Source organism: Staurois parvus, unplaced genomic scaffold (genome assembly GCF_062004578.1).
Source record: "Staurois parvus isolate SC_StPar_1 unplaced genomic scaffold, SC_StPar_1.0 ptg000499l, whole genome shotgun sequence".
Lineage (NCBI taxonomy): Eukaryota > Metazoa > Chordata > Amphibia > Anura > Ranidae > Staurois > Staurois parvus.
Window position 1 is genome coordinate 4207181 of NW_028318295.1, and position 20354 is coordinate 4227534.

General features: G+C 40.9%; 1 protein-coding gene across 3 annotated transcripts in view; it reads left to right on the top strand.

The window, feature by feature from the left end:
* Positions 1-20354, top strand: part of RPGRIP1L (RPGRIP1 like) — a 433499-nt gene that overhangs the window by 282654 nt on the left and 130491 nt on the right. For all 3 annotated transcript variants that reach the window (XM_089689846.1, XM_089689845.1, XM_089689847.1), the window contains exons 17-18: positions 683-1046; positions 4548-4723. In XM_089689846.1, coding sequence (XP_089545972.1) covers positions 683-1046; positions 4548-4723 — 540 coding nt within the window. The remainder of the gene's footprint in view (positions 1-682; positions 1047-4547; positions 4724-20354) is intronic.

Sequence of the window (20354 nt, forward strand, 5' to 3'; positions counted from 1 at the left end):
CCGGTCCAGGCTTCTGTGTGGATCACAACCATATGGTCGTAATCCTTCCCCAGCTTGGACCCGCTGTGTGATGTCAGCCGAAAGTGGAATTTACCCCGCTGGTGCCTGAAAACGGGTGGACGAACGAGCTTTGGCTGTACTTCTCCTTTAAAAACCTGTATATTTTCACTTTAAATAATCTTGTTTCACATTTCAATATTTTTAATTGACACAGTCCACCTAGCTTCTATATTAGAAGTGCAGCTGGAGACACTGGCACGGGCTTTTAGTTTTTGTAAGGACTTTTAGAACAGTGGTCTCTAACCTGTGGCTTTTAGGCTCCTTAAAGCTAGTACAAAAAAAACACTCAAAATTAGCTTTTTTTTTGTTAAAAGCACGGAGGGGGAGTTAAGCCTCAAACATGTAGCTGAGCTACTTTTAGACGTTACCTCCAGTGTTTCTGTTTCTTTTTTGTTTTTATCTGACTCAAAAAAGCCACATCATACACTTTCAATAAGCAGGAAGCCAAACCAAGGTTTGCTTTGTGTACATGATGTAACAAAACTATAAAATGTGTGTATATATATTTCCTTTTATTGTTCCACTTGTAATTTAAAATGGTTTGCAATGTAATATTGGTTGGCCGTCTTTGTGGCCAAATAGTTAATCGTTTATATTAACACTTTTTTTTTTTCTTTTTTAGCCAGTAGGCATTGACAAGGGCAAAAACATTGGTTTAACAGAAGATAATCTGAACGTGCTGTTCATCACCATAAATGGCTGCAGCAATATGAAGTCTGGAACTAGTACAAGTCAGCCCAGTCCTTATGTGGCCTACACCTTTTTTCACTTTCCTGACCACTATACTAACACCATAGCAAGCAGCAATAATCCGCAATTTGAAGACCTCAAGTGCTTTCCCTTATCCATGAATGCTGACCTTGACAAATACCTGAAATCTCAATCTCTTGTTCTGTATGTTTTTGATGACAGAGAAATGGGTGATACTTATACTTGTAAAGCCATGGTGCCTTTAATCCCTCTTGCTCATGATAAATGCATTTCAGGTTTGTTTACAACAAATAACAAAAATATAATTTTATTTTTATATTTTTAGGTGGGGTTTAGATGTAAAAGGAGAAACATTGCTAACTATTCACTTATGGATGTATAAATAACCATGTACAGTATATACAAAACTCAAAATATGTGCAGTGTACTGAGTTCTGCTTGCAAATTTTGTTCTGTTTTGCTATTTATTTTATGGTAAAGGAGGCATAGCTGTGCCATATGACAGTTCTTCTTATAGATTCTGGAACTTTGAGATTATCTATAGTCTCTATTTATTATTATTTATTTAAATTATTTTTCAGACAAAAATACCTCTTAATGCTGCTGTCCGGTTTGGAAACGTGTATACTTTTTTCTGATCAAACTCCATTTTGAAAGTACTACACATTTTGGAAATTGCTCTCCGATTTGGCACTAAAAGCATTCAATTTCACACTTTACCAGTGCAGTACTAGCATAAGCTTTTGTCAGTTTCCTGACAAATGAAACAATATGAATCATGCAGTTATTAAAGTGGTATATATAGAAACACTCAACAGTGAACATAAGCATGTATCATAAAAAAAAGTTTCCAACAGCCCCACTGCATCCCAAGAAGATTGTGGGCTGACGAGAAGAAACAACTTTCCTACTCTTTTTTAATAGACTCCTGTCCAGTACACAGAAGCCAGACATAGGGCATGCAAAGAAACAGCTACTCGTCTGCGTTTTTTTTTTTTAAAATGCACTGATGAAATGTTGTAAAGTAGCAAGTAGCACAGAACAAAGTTTCTACACACAGCCAGTTATAAAAATTGCAATTCATAGTTTATGGCTACTGTTGTTTTTTGACATCAGAGACACAAGTGTTTATTGTAGGGTCATGTATATTTGGCTTTTATCCTATCTTCAGTGGTGTATACAGTATATTTAAATCTGCATTTGATATGTTTGATTTTTCAGCATATGTGAACACTGCTGAAAAGCTGTTTGAGTGAGATTGGTTATAATCTAAAGGACAGATGTGCTAGCTTATGTTGATTATTAACTGCTCAAAAAAATTAAAGGAACACTTTTTAATCAGAGTATAGCATCAAGTGAATTAAATTCCTGGGATATTGATCTGATCAGTTAAGTAGCAGAGAGGGATGTTAATCAGTTTCAACTGCTTTGGTGTTAATGAAATTAACAACAGATGCACTAGATGGGCAACAATGAGACGACCACCAAAACAGGAATAGTTTTACAGGTGGAAGCTACTGACATGTTTTTCCCTACTCATATTTTCTGACTGTTTTTCTCTAGTTTTGCATTTGGCTAGGGTCAGTGTCACTAGCATGAGGCGATACCTGGACCCTACAGAGGTTGCACAGGCAGTCCAACTCATGGCACATCAATACGTCCCATTGCCAGAAGGTTTGCTGTGTCTCCCAGCACAGTCTCAAGAGCATTGAAGAGATTCCAGGAGACAGGCAGTTACTTTAGGAGAGACTTCATGAGAGCCTGAGGGCCCAACATCCACTAGTGGACCCCATGTTCACTGCCCGGCACCATAGCGCTTAATTGGCATTTGCCATTGAACACCAAAATTGGCAGGTCCACCACTGGCGCCCTGTGCTTTTCACAGGTGAGAGCAGGTTCACCCTGAGCACATGTAACAGATGTGGAAGGGTCTGGAGAAGCCGTGAAGAACATTAAGCTGCCTGTAACATCATTCAGCATGACGGTTTTGGTAGTGTGTCATTAATGGTCTGGGGAGGAGGGATGCACAGACCTCTGCAGGCTAGACAATGGCATCCTGACTGCCATTAGGTATCGGGATGAAATCCTTGGACCCATTGTCAGGTCCTACGCTGGTGCAGTGGGTCCTGGGTTCCTCCTGGTTCATGACAATGCCCGGCCTCATGTGGCGAGAGTATGCAGGCAGTTCCTGGAGGATGAAGGAATTGATACCATTGAATGCCCCCCACTCTTGTCTGACCTAAATCCAAAAGAATACCTCTGGGATATTATGTTTCAGTCCATCTGACAGTGCCAGGTTGAGCCTCAGACTGTCCAGGAGCTCAGTGATGCACTGGTCCATATCTGGGACGAAATACCCCAAGACACCATCTGTCCTCTCATTAGACATTGTCAGGCATGCCTACAAGCATGTGGGGGCCATACAAATCACTGAGTACCTTTTTGAGTTGCTATAATTTCATCAAAATGGACTAGCCTGCTGCATCATTTTTTCACTTTGATTTTCGGGGTGTCTTTGAATTCAGTCCACTGTAGGTTGATAATTTTCATTTCCATCAAATGATGGGGCATCCTTACGTTCCTAACACATTACCCAGTCCATATCAGTATAGATATCAAGCATGGTATTTTTCCCCATTGAGATCTGATGTGTTTTCAAAGTATTTCTTTAATTTTTTTGAGCAGTGTAGTTTAAAACTATATATGTTTTGATCACTGGCCCCATGCCTTTGTCTTATCATCTGGCATATTGCTAACATGTGATCTACCTAATAGCTAGCTCTGCCAGAAAGGCAATATTTGAGGGCTGCAGAGAGTAGCAATTAAGACGCTTTACCTTGTTGAGATCCACGGTCATCAGTGACAGAATAAGTTAGGTTGTGTAAAGAGTACCCTCATGTTGTCTTTCTTATTGAGGGATATGAAGCATTGTCAGCAAGTACCCTCTAACAGAAAAAGCAAGCATTTTTTTTGAACAGCTAGTTACAGACAGCAGATATCTTATCTGTATGTTGCCAAATCTATGGGTCGTAATTATTGACATCTTTGATTTCTGCTTTATTAGTAATTTGTTTTGTAAGATATGAAACTCTATTTAATCCTGACAGCAGGATATTGCATGCTTAGGCAGTTTTATTTATTTATTTAAAAATAATGGTAATAAACGCAAAAGCAAAAATGTATTATTTTGCAGATTAACCGATTTAGAGGTTAGGGCTGCATTACTTTTTTTTAGACTATTTTTACTTTATTTTCACAATGTGATCCTGCCAGTAAGTCTGTTGTTTAAAAAAAAAACAAGCTCTCTTGCAAAATTTTATCAGTTAATCAGTTACAGGGATGAGACAAACCATTTACCACTGGTAGGGATGCTTATCTATTTATTTATGTAAAACCTTTATCTAAAAAGGAAAATAAAACTGTTGTTGCAACTGCTTATAAAGTGTTAGACGCTGGAGTGTTGCTTCAATTTTTAATGTATCTAAATCTGCTAGTACATCTAACACTCCCCTCCCCCCAGATTAACAATGCTATTATCAAAAGGTGCCCCTGTGCGCCTTCATCCAGAATGGGGGTACTCTAATACAGGAGATGTGTTACAGGCCAGATCACCAGGTGAAAACAGAGGGAAAAAAGCCTAAAAAAGAAAACGAATGCAGTCACCATATCTAGTGATTGGTAAGCTGCAATTTATTACACTTTTGGTTTTGGGTTTAATAATGCTTTAAATGAACTTCCTATTTTGTTTTATGTATTTTGTTGTTTTGTCTTAAAAGGAACATTTCAACTCACTGATCTCCAAGGCAATGAAAGGGGTACTATTAAGGTCACCTTAAAGTGGAAGTCCACATATTTGCCCCCAGGAGACTCTATTTTAACAGAACGATTGAAGGATGAACTACAGAAAGAAACACCACTGCCTGGCAGTTTACTCAAAGACCCTGTCCCTGTTGTAAGTAGTATTTCTCCAAATGAAACCATAAAATGTCTTTTACAAAATAGTTGACTCATGAATTTCTACAATGAGCCAAAATATCATACATCCAAGGCCATATATGGCTGACATGGAGGCTAAAAAAAACACAATTTTATTATTTTTTGAATACACCTAGCAGATCAAAAAATTGTTTTGTTCTTTTATTCCTCAGAAATGCATTACTATATTCTAGATCAATGAGAGTCCCTAACATTTCAAGAGGGCCCTACAATAACAGTGAATTTTTGTGCATTGAGGTGCAGTGCTTCAAGTTAGGCTGGCCACTCGAAAATTAATGGGCTGTAACACACCTCAAAACGTTTGATACTACTGTATTTTTGCAGCATATTGCAGTGCACACTAAAGAGGAAGTTGGGAGCAAAATCTATCCCATGCCGCATTGGTAGCCAGTGTCAGTGTTTTCTGTTTGCACCGCCTCACCCCATTGATGGTCAGTGGCAATAAGATTTAACCACCCAACACTAGTCATCGCTTACCTGATCACACTCTTCTGCTGCGTTCTCTCTACCCAAGGCCAGGACATTACTTGTTTTGTAGGCAGAGATCACCCTTCTCACAAAGGAGTCTTTCTCTTGGTGCTAGGTGCTGAAATGCCGAGAGTGTTCCAATGTCTGACACTGGTGCCGAATAGGTGTCAGGCCACACGCAGATGACCTGCAGGTCACTTGTTTGGCACCACTGGACATCACTAGAAATACAGTTCGGCTTTGGTGTTGCATAAGGGTGGACAGCTGAAGCTGAAATTTCCATTTTATTCCCCCTAACTCTCATAACTATGATGCCTCCTTTTACCTACAGTGGATATAAAAAGTCTACTCACCAATGTTAAAATGTTTGGTTTCTGTGATTTAAAAAAATGAAAACTGGACGTCCAAAATTGATGAAAAGACAAGAAGAAAACTGGTCTGGGAGGCTGCCAAGAGGCCTACAGCAACATTAAATGAGCTGTTTTTCTTCAGCTGGAAATGGGACCTTAGTCAGGGTAGAGGGAATTATGAGCAGTTCCAAATACCAGTCAATATTGGCACAAAACCTTCAGGCTTCTGCTAGATAGCTGAACATGAAGAGCAACTTCATCTTTCAGCATGACAACGACCCAAAGCATACATCCAAATCAACAAAGGAATGGCTTTACCAGAAGAAGATTACAGTTTTAGAATTGCCCAGCCAGAGCCCAGATTTGAATCTGATTGAAAATCTGTGGGGTGATCTGAAGAGGGCTGTGCACAGAAGATTCCCTCGCAGTGTGACAGATTTGGAGTGTTTTTGCAAGAAAGAGTGGTCAAATATTGCAAAGTCAAGATGTACCATGCTGATAGACTCATACCCAAAAGACTGAGTGTTGTAATAAAATCAAAAGATGCTTCAGCAAAGTATTAGTTTAAGGATGTGCACACTTATGCAACCATATTATTTATTTTTTTTACTTTTATTCCCTCCACCTAAAAGATTTCAGTTTGTTGTTCAACTGAGTTGTACAGTTCATAGGTTACATTAAAGATGGGGAAAAAAATTCTGAAATTATTTAATTTTTTTTGTCTCATTGTTTACATCACAGAAACTTGACATTTTAACAGGGGTGTGTAGACTTTTTATATCCACTGTATCTGCTTCTTAACTGAACTGAGTCATCCAGACTTTATCTGCAACATGCTCAATGATATCCACTAAAATTAAAATTAATCATTTGCAGCAGAGGGGGTTTTCATGTGTTTTCAGTGTATTTAAATCTGTAGGCATGCAAGCTTTTCTTGCCCAAAGGATTGCTTCTTGGATCACCTTTTCAACACATAGCATCAGAACTTGCATTTGAAAAGCATCTTATGAGTAAATCATTTTCGTGGTGCTCCTTGCAGTATTTGTCTGTATTGGCGATAGAACTCCCATGTCCAAACATTACCCAAATCTCCTTTTTACCCTCTAAATTTTCCACTTTTTTCTTTGACCTTGCTGTATTGAGTAACAGCCTTCATTGCTGCTTGTGACATAATCACAATCTTAAATAAAAAAATGCTGGAAGACATAACCATGTCCCACAGAACCACGACTCCCAAAAGCCTTTTTTTTACATATTGTGTGTGGACAGGCTCCTGCTGTTAAGACAGCAGCTTGGTTTTACTGGGTGGAAATCAAAGTATGCACTTGTAGCGGGCCAGAAAGATGGGGATAAGATGAGTTCTGAGTTTGTAGCTCAGCAGTCAAGGTTGACATTGCTGGTTGGCATTTTAGTGCCACAGAGGCAGTGTTGTCAGCCCAGACAGGAAGTTAGGAGCACACTGGATTTCTGCTTCATCAAGTATTTTTCTTTACTTTGTGGTTTAAAGGGATGAATCATGGGCAAAAGGTACATGTATTGCAAAGATGCACTACATTTTTTTCCCCTGACATACATTTTAAGCAGCAATGTAATTCTGCAGTACAAAAAGCTTTGGTGTTGAAACAGTTATTATTTACAAATAGTGCTCATGAAATATTTGGTTAAAGAAGCTTGTCACATCTGTCCCACACATTTTGCTGACTGTAAAAACTCTCGCTTCCAAAGTATTTTTAAGCCAACACATTTTTAGGTGGCAATTGCAGTCGCACCCAGAATAGAACAGACTGATCAAGAACATCACTTATGCTCAAAAGCCAGTTGCATTTTTTTATATTTCTTTGTGGTATAAGTCAACCACCAGAGGATAACTGTATTCAGGACAATTGAAGATGTGTTTGTGTTTTTATAATACCATGTTATATGTATACGTTATAGCTTAGAACAGGTTTGCTTATACTGTGCAATATCACATAACATGATCTCATATGATTATACATGTTACAAATCAACAAATACTTCAGTTTAGCATAGTCCGAAAAAGTAATTTCCAAAAAGCTGTTAAAATTCTTAAGCAGCATACAGTACATATTCCCTTAAATTTAAACAGAAGTCTTATGCTGGCCATATACATGGCAATTTTCCAAGGATTTTGAGCATCTTATCAATAAAAAAAAAATCAAACAGATCAAGGCAACCTACCGCCAACAGTAGGTGTATGTATGTATACTGTATATGTATGTACTCTATGTATCTGTGTGTATGTATGTATATATATATATATATATATATATACAGTTGTGCTCGAAAGATTGCATACCCTGGCAGATATTGTGAAATTTTGGCATTAATGTTGCAAATATGACTGATCATGTCAAAAAATGCTCTTTTATTGAAGGATGATGGTCATGTGAAGCCATTTATTATAAAATAGTTGTTTGGCTCCGTTTTAAATCATAATGATAACAGAAATCACCCAAATGACCATGATCAAACGTTTACATACCCTAGCCTTGGTACAGACACACAAGGTGACACACACAGGTTAAAATGCCAATTAGAGGTTAATGTTCCACATCTGTGGCTTTTTAAATTGCAATTAGTGTCAGTGTATAAATAGTCAATGAGTTTGTTAGCTCTTACGTGGAAGCACAAGTACTGTGTAACAAGTTAATGGAACTTTATAAAGATGGAAAAGGACATAAAAAGATGTCCTGAAAATATATATGGAAAATAATAATTTTATCCCCTGCAGAAATGAAGAATCTATAATTGGCATTATGGTCGACTGTTCTTAACAGATCTTCTCTAAATACTTAAGGTTTCTTGTCGCTGTCGCTTGGCCCCTTAATGGGGCAAAGTCGGTCTGTACCTTTAGCAGAGAAACAGCCCCAAAGCATAATGTTTCCTCCTCTGTGCTTAACTGTAGGTATGGTGTTATTAAGGTCTTAGTCAGCATTTTTCTTCCTCCAAACAGGGCGAGTCGAGATAATGCCAAAGAGCTCAATTTTGGTCTCATCTGACCACAGAACTTTCTCCCAATCCTTCTCTGAATCATTTATATGTTCATTGGCAAACTTCAGACAGGCCTGTACATGTGCCTTTTTGAGGGGGACCTTGCTGGTGCTACAGAATTTTACCATGTTACCAATGGTTTGTTTAGTGACTGTGGTCCCAACTGCCTTGAGATCATTCACAAGCTCACCCCATGTAGTTCCGGGCTGATCCCTCACTTTTCTCATGATCATCCTTACCCCATGAGGTGAAATCTTGCATGGAGCTCCAGACCGAGGGCAATTGATGGTTATTTTGTATTTCTTCCATTTGCGAGTAATCACTTCAACAATTGTCTCCTTCTCACCAAGCTTCTTGCTGATGGTCTTGTAGCCAATTTCAGCCTTGTGCAGGTCTTCTACCTTGTCCCTGATGTCCTTTGACAGCCATACCCTTCATTTCTTTGTAAGTAGATAATCTTACAAAAATCTGCAGGAGATCAAATATTTTTTCCCCCACTCTTTGTGTGTGTGTGTGTGTGTGTGTGTATATATATATATATAAATATGTATATTTGTTGGTATCCTAACAGCTTATTGAAACAGCACTTCATTCCACCTGAAATGTGATGGCATTAACAGCAATTGTCTCATGTATACTTGCATGCCTTTGGTATGCCAAAGAGTAAAGCAAAGAAAGTATGTGAATACATAAATTATTGCTTATTGTTCAAAGATATTCTAAAATGGTCCGGATAATTGGATCATGGTCTGGTTCCATTTGTTAATCTGAAGCTCTTTGAAAGTAGACCCGAGGTGAATACTTTTGCTGTGGGGTCAGTGTGTAGAGACATAACTGATATTTCAGGGCTGTTTCACACCAAGTACATTGGAATGCAAAAGAAGGCAAAAGAACGCTTTGTTTCATATGGCGTCCGTTCACACCACTGCATTGCAGTGGTGTGCACTGAGAATGGTACTGCATATCTCGTTGACATTTCATCAAAGTTTGGACAGAAAGCTGTCTGCTGTGAATGAGCCCTTAAACTAAATGTTTTCTGTAGTTATCGTCTTGTAATCTATCAGTCAGCCTATTTTTTTTTTAACTTTAGATTTTTATTAAATAATATATAGCATCATAACCATAGTATACAGTATGTTCAATTTGTAGACATCAGGTTACAAAAGTATTATAGATGGAGCACATATGTAACGGACAAAAAAATAAAACAGTCAAAAACAACCATTCGGTATTATGATATGGAAACCCCTTTTTGGGATTCAGCCTGTCAACCCATATGGGTTCACACTGTTAACAGACTGCTGACATTTCTTAATAATAAAGGAACAACTATTTCATCCCTTGGGGGATCATATATAGCATAATTAAAGTTGTATGTACATTACAATGACATTAAACCACTATAACAAACAAAATTTGTATCCGTTCCAGTTTCCCTATAAGTGGTGCGGGGGTAGCTCAGGTGGGGGATCTCCTTCCCTGGGAAAAAGGTAGACTGCACAGCAGGCTTTCTTAAAAATCTGACTGGTTGTCAGTTTTTATTTAAAAGGTTTGCAAGATATCAAAATAAACAAAACATCAAAATAAACCCTTGCCATCCAGGCACTAACTAAACATAGAATTTTTTCCTCTCTCACTGGTGAAGGGCTTCTCCCTATCACCAACCAAAACAAAATCATAGGCAAACCTTTTTCTCTTGTTTGTATAACAATCACTTTCATGCACAGCTCTCTCAGAATGGCTCCCTGAATCCCAGGCCACAAGCCACTTCTTGCTCCAGCCCTGTCTTATTTATACCACCTGTGGTGGTCATCAGTGGAGCACAAAATCCAGTCCAGAACCACCCCTGCCATTGTGGCCCCAAAAATCCGGAGTGGACTCCAACTAAACTTCAAAGAATGAGCGTATGCGAGGTGACGCATAGGGGTTTATTTACTAAAGCTGGAGAGTCCAAAATCAGACTCACTTCTGCATAGAAACCAATCAGCTTCCAGGTTTCATTGCCAAAGCTTCATTGAACAAGCTGAGGTTAGAAGCTGATTGGTTTCTATGCAGAAGGGAGTCTGATTTTGGACTCTCCAGCTTTAGTAAATAAACCCCATAGCGTCCATCTATCACCTCGCCGTTCATACTGTCACATATCCCCCCCTCTGCTCAAGCCCCTGCGGCTGAACAACTGTCCCAACCAGGCAATGGACCCAGGAAAGGGCGTCGACATTACTCTGCAGTTTCCCCGCTCTGTGCTCCACTGTAAATTTGAACGCTTGTAGCGTAAGAAACCACCTTGTCACTCGGCTATTTTTCTCCTGGTTATCGAACATCCATTTGAGCGGGGCATGATCAGTGATCAACTTGAACTGTCTTCCTAACAGGTAATATTTCAGGGCCTCCAAGGCCCATTTGATGGCCAAACATTCCTTCTCAACAAATGCATAATTTCTCTCATGTTTGTTGAGCTTTCTACTTAGGAAGACCACGGGGTGCTCCTCTCCTTCTCTGATTTGGGACAGTACAGCACCTAGTCCCACATCAGAGGCATCAGTCTGTACCACAAAGTCTATTGTGAAATCTGGGGTCACCAGCACAGGTTGGGCACAGAGCGCTTGTTTCAACCTTTGAAACGCAGTCTCCGCCTCAGGATTCCACTTAATCATGACTCACCCCCTACCTTTTGTCAGATCTGTCAGTGGGGCTGCAATGGTGGCAAAATTGGGAATAAACCGCCTGTAGTATCCTGTGATCCCAAGAAAGGCCCGGACTTGTTTCTTATTTACAGGTTGGGGCCACCTTTGAATTGCCTTAATTTTATTTATCTGAGGCCTAATGAGACCTCGACCAATGATGTAGCCAAGATATTTGGCCTCCTCCAAGCCTATGGCACACTTTTTGGGGTTGGCGGTAAGACCTGCTTTCCTAAGCAAATCTACTACCGATTGCAAGCGAGACAAATGAGACTCCCAGTCTGGACTGTGGATGATGACATCGTCCAAATAGGCAGCTGCGTATTGGCGATGTGGTCTTAGCGTTTTGTCCATCATTCTTTGGAATGATGCAGGAGCCCCATGCAAACCAAACGGCATCCGCTTACAGTGGGGATCGAAAGTTTGGGCACCCCAGCTAAAAATTTGTATTAATGTGCATAAAGAAGCCAAGGAAAGATGGAAAAATCTCCAAAAGGCATCAGATTACAGATTAGACATTCTTATAATATGTCAACAAAAGTTAGATTTTATTTCCATCATTTACACTTTCAAAATAACAGAAAACAAAAAAATGGCGTCTGCAAAAGTTTGGGCACCCTGCAGAGTTAATATCTTGTACTGCCCACTTTGGCAAGTATCACAGCTTGTAAACGCTTTTTGTAGCCAGCCAAGAGTCTTTCAATTCTTGTTTGAGGTATCTTTGCCCATTCTTCCTTACAAAAGTCTTCCAGTTCTTTGAGATTTCTGGACTGTCTGTCACGCACTGCTCTTTTAAGGTCTATCCATAGATTTTCAATTATGTTGAGGTCAGGAGATTGTGAAGGCCATGGCAAAACCTTCAGTTTACGCCTCTTGATGTAATCCCCCGTGGATTTCGAGGTGTGTTTAGGATCATTATCCATTTGTAGAAGCCATCCTCTCTTTAACTTCAGCTTTTTCACAGATGGCATCAAGTTACCATCCAAAATTTGCTGAAATTTTATTGAATCCATTTTTCCTTCTACTCGTGAGATGTTCCCTGTGCCACTGGCTGCAACACAACCCCAAAGCATGATTGATCCAACCCCATGCTTAACAGTTGAACAGAGGTTCTTTTCATTAAATTCTGTGCCCCTTCTTCTCCAATCGTACCTTTGCTCATTCCGGCCAAAAAGTTCAATTTTAACCTCCTCGGTCCACAGAACCTGTTTCCAAAATGCATCAGGCTTGTCTATATGTTCATTTGCAAAGTTCAAACAATGATTTTTGTGGTGGGGACGTGGAAGAGGTTTTCTTCTGATGACTCTTCCATGAAGACCATATTTGTACAAGTATCTCTTTATAGTGGAATAGTGTACCACAACTCCAGTGTCTGCCAGATCTTTCTGGAGGGATCGTGCAGTCAAACGTGGGTTTTGAATTGTTTTTCTCACAATCCTGCGAGCTGTTCTGTCTGATATTTTTCTTGGTCTTCCAGATCTTGCTTTAACTTCCACTGTTCCTGATGACTGCCATTTCTTAATTACATTCCGAACAGAGGATATTGACATCTGAAAACGCTTTGCTATCTTCTTATAGCCTTCTCCAGCTTTGTGAGCGTCAACTATTTTCAGTTTCAGTTTTCTAGACAACTGCTTAGAAGAACCCATGGTGCTGATAGTTGGGGCAAGGTCAGATGAATCTGGGCATTTAAAACCTTTGAGATTGACATAACCTGGTCTTCCCAGACGATGATTGAGAACAATCCATGACACTGGCAGGTCTCAGCTTTGCAAAGGGGGCAGTGCATGCTATAAATTCTGCAGGGTGCCCAAACTTTTGCAGACGCCATTTTTTTGTTTTCTGTTATTTTGAAAGTGTAAATGATGGAAATAAAATCTAACTTTTGTTGACATATTATAAGAATGTCTAATCTGTAATTTGATGCCTTTTGGAGATTTTTCCATCTTTCCTTGGCTTCTTTATGCACATTAATACAGATTTTTAGCTGGGGTGCCCAAACTTTCGATCCCCACTGTATACTGAAAGGACCCCTTGGGGGTAAAGAATGCCGTCTTTTCTTTTGCAGATTCCGTTAAAGAAATCTGCCAATAGCATTTCGTCAAATCTAAGGTGGTTATGTACCGAGCCGTTCCCAACCTGTCAATGAGCTCATCCACCCGAGGCATCGGGTACGCATCGAATTTAGACACACTGTTCAGTTTCCTGAAATCATTACAGAATCGAATGGTTCCATCTGGTTTTGGGACCAATGCTATTGGACTTGACCACTCACTGTGAGATTCCTCGATCACTCCCAACTCTAACATGTCCTTTATTTCCTTTGCCACCGCTTCCCGCCTGGCCTCGGGTATTCTTTAGGGCTTTACATTTACGCGGACCCCTGGCTGGGTAACTATGTCATGCTGTATGACCGTGGTCAGTCCAGGTAGGTGAGAGAAGAAATCTCCATTCTTTCTCACAAACTCCTTAACGTCATTCTGTTAAACTACGGACAAGGTGTCCGTTATAGGTACCTGAGGGGCTATGGGGGACCCACCCTTTTGGGGGCTTGGTACTGCCAACAAACTTTCCCTGTCTTTCCAAGGTTTTAAGAGATTAACATGATAGCTTTACATAAAAATGGGGTGTGCAGCGCTATACAAATAAACCACACTGTCACAAGTATGACAAAATATGACAAAAAAATCCTATAAACTGAATAATATACAGTCCAAGGTGATGTGATATGAGTCTAAAAAGGTATATTCCAGTGATGGAGTATGAATGACTTCAATCCAAATGGGTATATTTCAACATCCTAAAATGAAGGTGTAGAAAAATTGCCCACTCACCGGAAGTGCAATTTAATGTGCACATAGAAATTCCATGAAGCCGGAAGTCCCGTGAAGGTACAGCCTGATGATGAAGGTGCCCTCTGATGGTAAATGGGGTGACGGCTGCCAGAGATGATGGTCTGGACCTATATCCCAAATTCTCCTGCCTGGATGGACTCCTAAAATGCTGGGCTGAGATGTGAAGGCTCAGTGCCAGGTGATAGAGATGGAAATACTCATGGTGTAGTATTATGAAATGTATTTATTGGGTAAAGATCCTTATAATAAAATAATACACGTACAGGGTTAGAGTACCTATACAGATATGAAATGAGCTCTTAGAATACTCTGACCAGTGGATAAAAAATGGTGGCCACCGGACCTCCTGATCCGGTGGCGTAACGTCAAGGCGTGCAGAGGCTCCTCCTAGACGCGCTTCGTGTAATAACACGTCTCCTGTAGGGGTGATGCCATGCATGCCTGACGTCTCCTTGCTCCTATTTATAGGAAAAAATTGCGCCAAAAAGTGTCCTGGCGCCGTTTTGCCGTTTTTCGGCCTATTGCGCATGCGCGGGCGCCATTTTGCCGGCTATTCGGCCTAATGCGCATGCGCGGGTGCCATGTTGTCAGTGATACTAAAATCATCTGAAAATGGTCGGCGCGCGGCACACTGCGCATGCGCGAGAGTTCTGGCGGCCATTTTATTGGTTTGAGAACATGCCGCAGACCGTCAAACTGCGCATGCGCGAGCCAGAAGATCGTGGCTAATGCCTTCAGATCAGTCTAGGTGGTGTCATACTGAGCAGATGGCCAGTATATACCCAACCTAGCAATGGGAAATCATGATTATCAATACAAGTCTACTGCTGGTGTACTAATATTTAGAAATATGCATAGGAAAACCGCAAAAATGCATATATAAAAATGCATATATAAAAGCTGTATATACAAAAAGGTGCATATAAAAAAAGGTGCATATAAAAAAAGGAAGCATATAAAAAAGGAAGAAAGAGGAGGGGAGGAAGCTAAGTAAGTAATCGCCATTTAATTGGAGATCTGAGCTGAGCCCGGATAATTAGCAGGCATACGGTCTCCCCTCACGTAAATCCCTCACGTAAATCCCCCATAGTAATTCATCACCCATATAGTAATTCATCCCCCATATAGTAATTCATCCCCCATATAGTAATTCATCCCCCATATAGTAATTCATCCCCCATAGTAATTCATCCCCATAGTAATTCATCCCCCATAGTAATTCATTCCCCATATAGTAATTCATCCCCCATAGTAATTCATTCCCCATATAGTAATTCATTCCCCATAGTAATTCATCCCCCATATTAAGTCCCCCCTGTGTCAATTCACTTACCTTTGCTCCGCGCGTTCCTCTCGCCATGTTCCCGCGCCGTTCCGGTGTAGCATGAAAATCTGTCTCCTATGAGGATCTGTCCCCCTCGACGTATCTGCGCATGTGCCAGTTTCAGGCATTAGCAGCCGATCGGCGATCTCCGGCACATGCGCAGATACGTCGAGGGGGACAGATTCTCATAGGAGCCAGATTTTCATGCTACACCGGTCTTCAGGGCGGACTGTGAGAGGAGCCTAGCTCCCCTCGCGTTCGTCACGCTGCCCCGCCTACACACATCCTGACAGCCATCCTGACAGTATCACGCTCCGCGGGCCGGATTAAAAGGTCCGCCGGGCCGTATACGGCCCACGGGCCGTAGTTTGCCCATTGCTGCTCTAGAAGATACTTCCTCGGGCACTGCTTCTATGCCATATCGCACTCTTAAACAGCTTAAAACCCAACTCTATGGTCTCCAGTTACATGACACCTTGCGCATTTTACACCCAGTGGAGAAAGACTTTACTTTCTGCTCCCCACCTCACAATCTCTACTCAAGAATAGATTGTGTCACAAAGAGATCTCCCTCTTTTGTCCAACGCAATGATTGAATCTATGTCTATCGGATCATCACCCAGTCACAATAACCTTATGAAGACACTTACACCAGCTACAATGTGGAGACTGGATCCCACCCTTTTATTGGACCCCATCCTTGCTGGCCAAATATGCAAACATATACAGAATTTCTTCATTGACATCTCCAGAAGTAAGCCCCCTCATTTAATGAGAAGAGCACAAATGTGTTGTAAGGGGATGTTTATTGGTGATGTCCGCAGCTCGTAAGGAAGCAGCTGTTGATTCAATCTTACAAAAAGTGCAAGCTTTGGAATCAGCCCACAAACATACCCAGGCACCACAAACCTACTCAGATCTACTTTTGGCTCACACCCAGCTCTTAGATGAACTTGGTCTTAAAGTAAAATGCAAATTTATTCTGTCACAAAAGCTGTTCTGTGAACAGAGTAACAAAAGCAGAAAACTCCTAGCCAGGGCCTTACAAGCCAAGAAAGCAGCCAACACTGTTCGCCACATCCGCACACACCAAGGACAATCCCTGGTAGTAATGAGATAGCAGCTCAGTTTGCACATTACTACTCTGATCTCTACTATCTTCCCCATGAAAAGCGCCCAGCTGATGATATAAGACCTTGCTCAGCAATTCTTAATGATTTCCTCGATACAGTCCCACACCAATCTTCTGCCATGTTGCTCAGGAGATGGATATTCTGCTAACACAAGAGGAACTTAACCTGTCCCTTAAGCAAATTGAACTAGGTAAAAGACCAGGCTCTGATAGGTTCAACGCAGCATATTATAAGACGTACCCTGATATTTTAGCACAGCCTTTCCTGCACACGTTCAATTCACTTTTGGCACCATACCCATCGCAAGATACCCTGTTAGAGAATCACATATCAGTAATACCAAAACCAGGTAAAGACCCTCCCTCATTTACCAGGTATCAGTTATCACTGCTAAACATTGATCTAAGAATTATAGCAAACACTCCCAGTGGTCAACTCCCTTATTGCCAAAGACCAGGTAGGGTTTGTCCCAGGCAGAGAAGCTAGAGACAACACCCTAAAAGCATTAAATATCCATCACTGGTTCACAAAACTCCAAACAACAAGGCCTTTTTTTCTCACTAGACGCGTATAAGGCGTTTGACCGGATGGTCTGAGATTACCTAAAGGCCGTTCTACAGGCAATAGGCTCAGGAAGCTGCTTGATTCACTTTATTATGGCCCTATATGCAAACCCTACAGAGAAAGTCTGGGTCGATGGTCACTTGTCAGATGCCTTCTCCATCAGTAGTGGCACTCGGCAGTGCTGCCCCTTGTATCCATTACTCTTCATACTCACATTTTTCTGCGTCATTTGCGTTCAAACGAGGATATTAGGGGCATTAAAGTTGCTGGTCGTCAATATAAATTGGCAGTATTTGCAGACAACATCCTGCTTTTTCTTTAAGAACTGCTCATAACAATCCTCAATCTTCTGAAAGCCTTTCAGTTTTTTCAGTATGTTTCTAACTTCAAAATCAATTTTAAAAAATCACATGTCCTTAACATAACACTTCCTACTCAGCAAGTCACTTGATGCCAGAAAAATTTTCTGGAATTCAGGAGCCATCACTTATTTGGGCATTCAGTTGCCTGCACCCCTCTTGGATCTATACACAAGAAACTACTTGCCTATTATATGCACTATCACAGATGACCTGCAAAAATGGAACAGGCCCAATTTCTCATGGTTCAGTAGGACAGCTATTCTGAAAATGAACGAGCTATCACGACTCTTCTGGCGGTACCGATCCAATTACCTCCCAGATTCCTGCGTATCTACAAGAAACTCTGTACTAACTTTATGGCACCACAGACGTCCAAGAATTGGTTAGGAGCAACTAACTTTACTTAAACTGCAGGGAGGGATAAGACTTCCAGATATAAGTTCCTATTACTGGGCGTGCAACGTGTACAGTGCATCCAGGAAGTATTCACAGCGCTTAATTTTTACCACATTTTTTATGTTACAGCCTTATTCCAAAATGGATTAAATTATCTTTTTTCCTTAACATTCTACAAACAATACACCATAATGACAACATGAAAAAAGTTAGTTTTGAAATCTTTGCAATTTATTAAAAAAAACAAAACACACATATACTTAAGTATTCACAGCCTTTGCCATGGCACTCAAAATTAAGCTCTGGTGCATCCTGTTCCCACTGATCATTCTTGGGCTGTTTCCACAACTTGATTGGAGTCCACCTGTGGGAAATTCAGTTAATTGGTCATGATTAGGAAAGGCATAAACCTGTCTTTATAAGGTCCCACAGTTAACAGTGCATGTCAGAGCACAAATCAAGCCATGAAGTCCAAGGAATTTCCGTAGACCTTCGAGACAGGATTGTATCGAAGCACAGATATGAGGGAGGGTACAGAAAAATGTCTACGGCATAGAAGGTCCCAATGAGCACAGTGGCCTCCATCATCCGTAAATGGAAGAAGTTTGGAACCACCAGGAATCTTCCTAGAGCGGGCCGCCCAGCCAAAGTGAGTGATCAAAGGAGAAGGGCCTTAGTGAGGGAGGTAACCAAGCACCCGATAGTCACTCTGAAAGAGTTCCAGTGTTTCTCTGTGGAGAGAGAAGATCCTTCCAGAAAAACAACCAACTTTGCAGCACTCCGCCAATCAGGCCTGCATGGTAGAGTGGCCAGAAGGAAGCCACTCCTCAGTAACAGGCAAATGGCAGCCCACCTGGAGTTTGCCAAAAGGTACCTGAGGGACTCTCCAATCATGAGACACAAAACTTTCTGGTCTGATGAAACAAAGATTGAACTCTTTGGCCTGAATGCCAAGCATCATGTCTGGAGGAAACCAGGCACAGCTCACCACCTGGCCAATTCCATCCCTACAGTGAAGCATGGTGGTGGCAGCATCATGCGGTGGGGATGTTTTTCAGTTTCAAGAACTGGAAAACTAGTCAGGATCAAAGGAAAGATGAATGCAGAATGTACAGAGACATCCTTGATGAAAACCTGTTCCAGAGTGCTCTGGACCTTATACTGGGGCACCGATTCATCTTTCAACAGGACAATGATCCTAAACACAAAGCCCACATAACAAAGGAGTGGCTACGGGCCACCTCTGTGAATGTCCTGGAGTAGCCCAGCCAGAGCTCAGACTTGAACCCGATTGAACATCTCTGGAGAGATCTGAAAATGGCTGTGCACTGATGCTCCCCATCCAACCTGATGGAGCTTTACAGATACTGCAAAGAAGAATGGGAGAAATTGCCCAAAAATGTGTGTGCCAAGCTTGTAGCATCATACTCAAAACAACCTGAGGCTGTAATTGGTGCTAAAGGTGCTTCTACAAAGTATTAAACAAAGGCTGTGAATACTTTTTCTATTTTTAATAAATTGCAAAGATTTCAAAATGAACTTCTTTCACATTTGTCATTATGGGGTATTGTTTGTAGAATGTTGAGGAAAAAAATTAATTTAATCCATTTTGAAATAAGGCTGCAACATAACAAAATGTGGCAAAAGTTAAGAGCTGTGAATACTTTCTGGATGCACTGTATAGTAGACTGGAACCTCACCACCGTACAAAAGACTGTGTACTCCTAGAAGCCTCATTTTCAGAAACACCTCTAAGTACTATTCCTTTGCTGTCAAGGCGTTACTTCCCCAAACCCATGCAAGATCATCCGCTTATTGGGCCAACGTTATCATGCTTTCAAGACATATGCAAACACCTTAACGTGTCCCTGATGTCTGGTCCCATGACACCCATCTAAATGAACCCAAATTTCAAACCAGGGATGGCCGACACTTTTTTGGCAGGAGTTAACATCAGGGGTGAGCTACGTGCCCACTGTTTCTTCGATAACAGGAAACTACATGACTATACTCAAAATGGCCTGAGGGTCATTCGTCCCTTTTGAGAAAATCTTCAATTGCACCATTTTCTTCACTCTTCTATTCAATCTATCACAATATGAAGATCCCTCACCCCTTTTGAGAGTCTCTGCTCCAAATCTTCTTCCCAAACACATGTAATCTCCACGATTAACAGCCTCTTCTGGATGAACAAGTCCCTAGATTTCAAAAAAGCCTATAATGCCTAGATGCGTAACCTCCAATTAGACCTTTCTTAAGATGACTGGAAGCACATTTTATCGTAACATTCATAAGGGATCAGGTAATGTCTTCATCCAGGAAAACAACTACAAACTGTTGTCACGCTGTTACCGGACGCCTCCTATATTACACAAATTTGAACCCTCAATCCCCAACCGCTGATGGTGTTGCAATCGTGCAGTTGGCACAATCTTGCATATT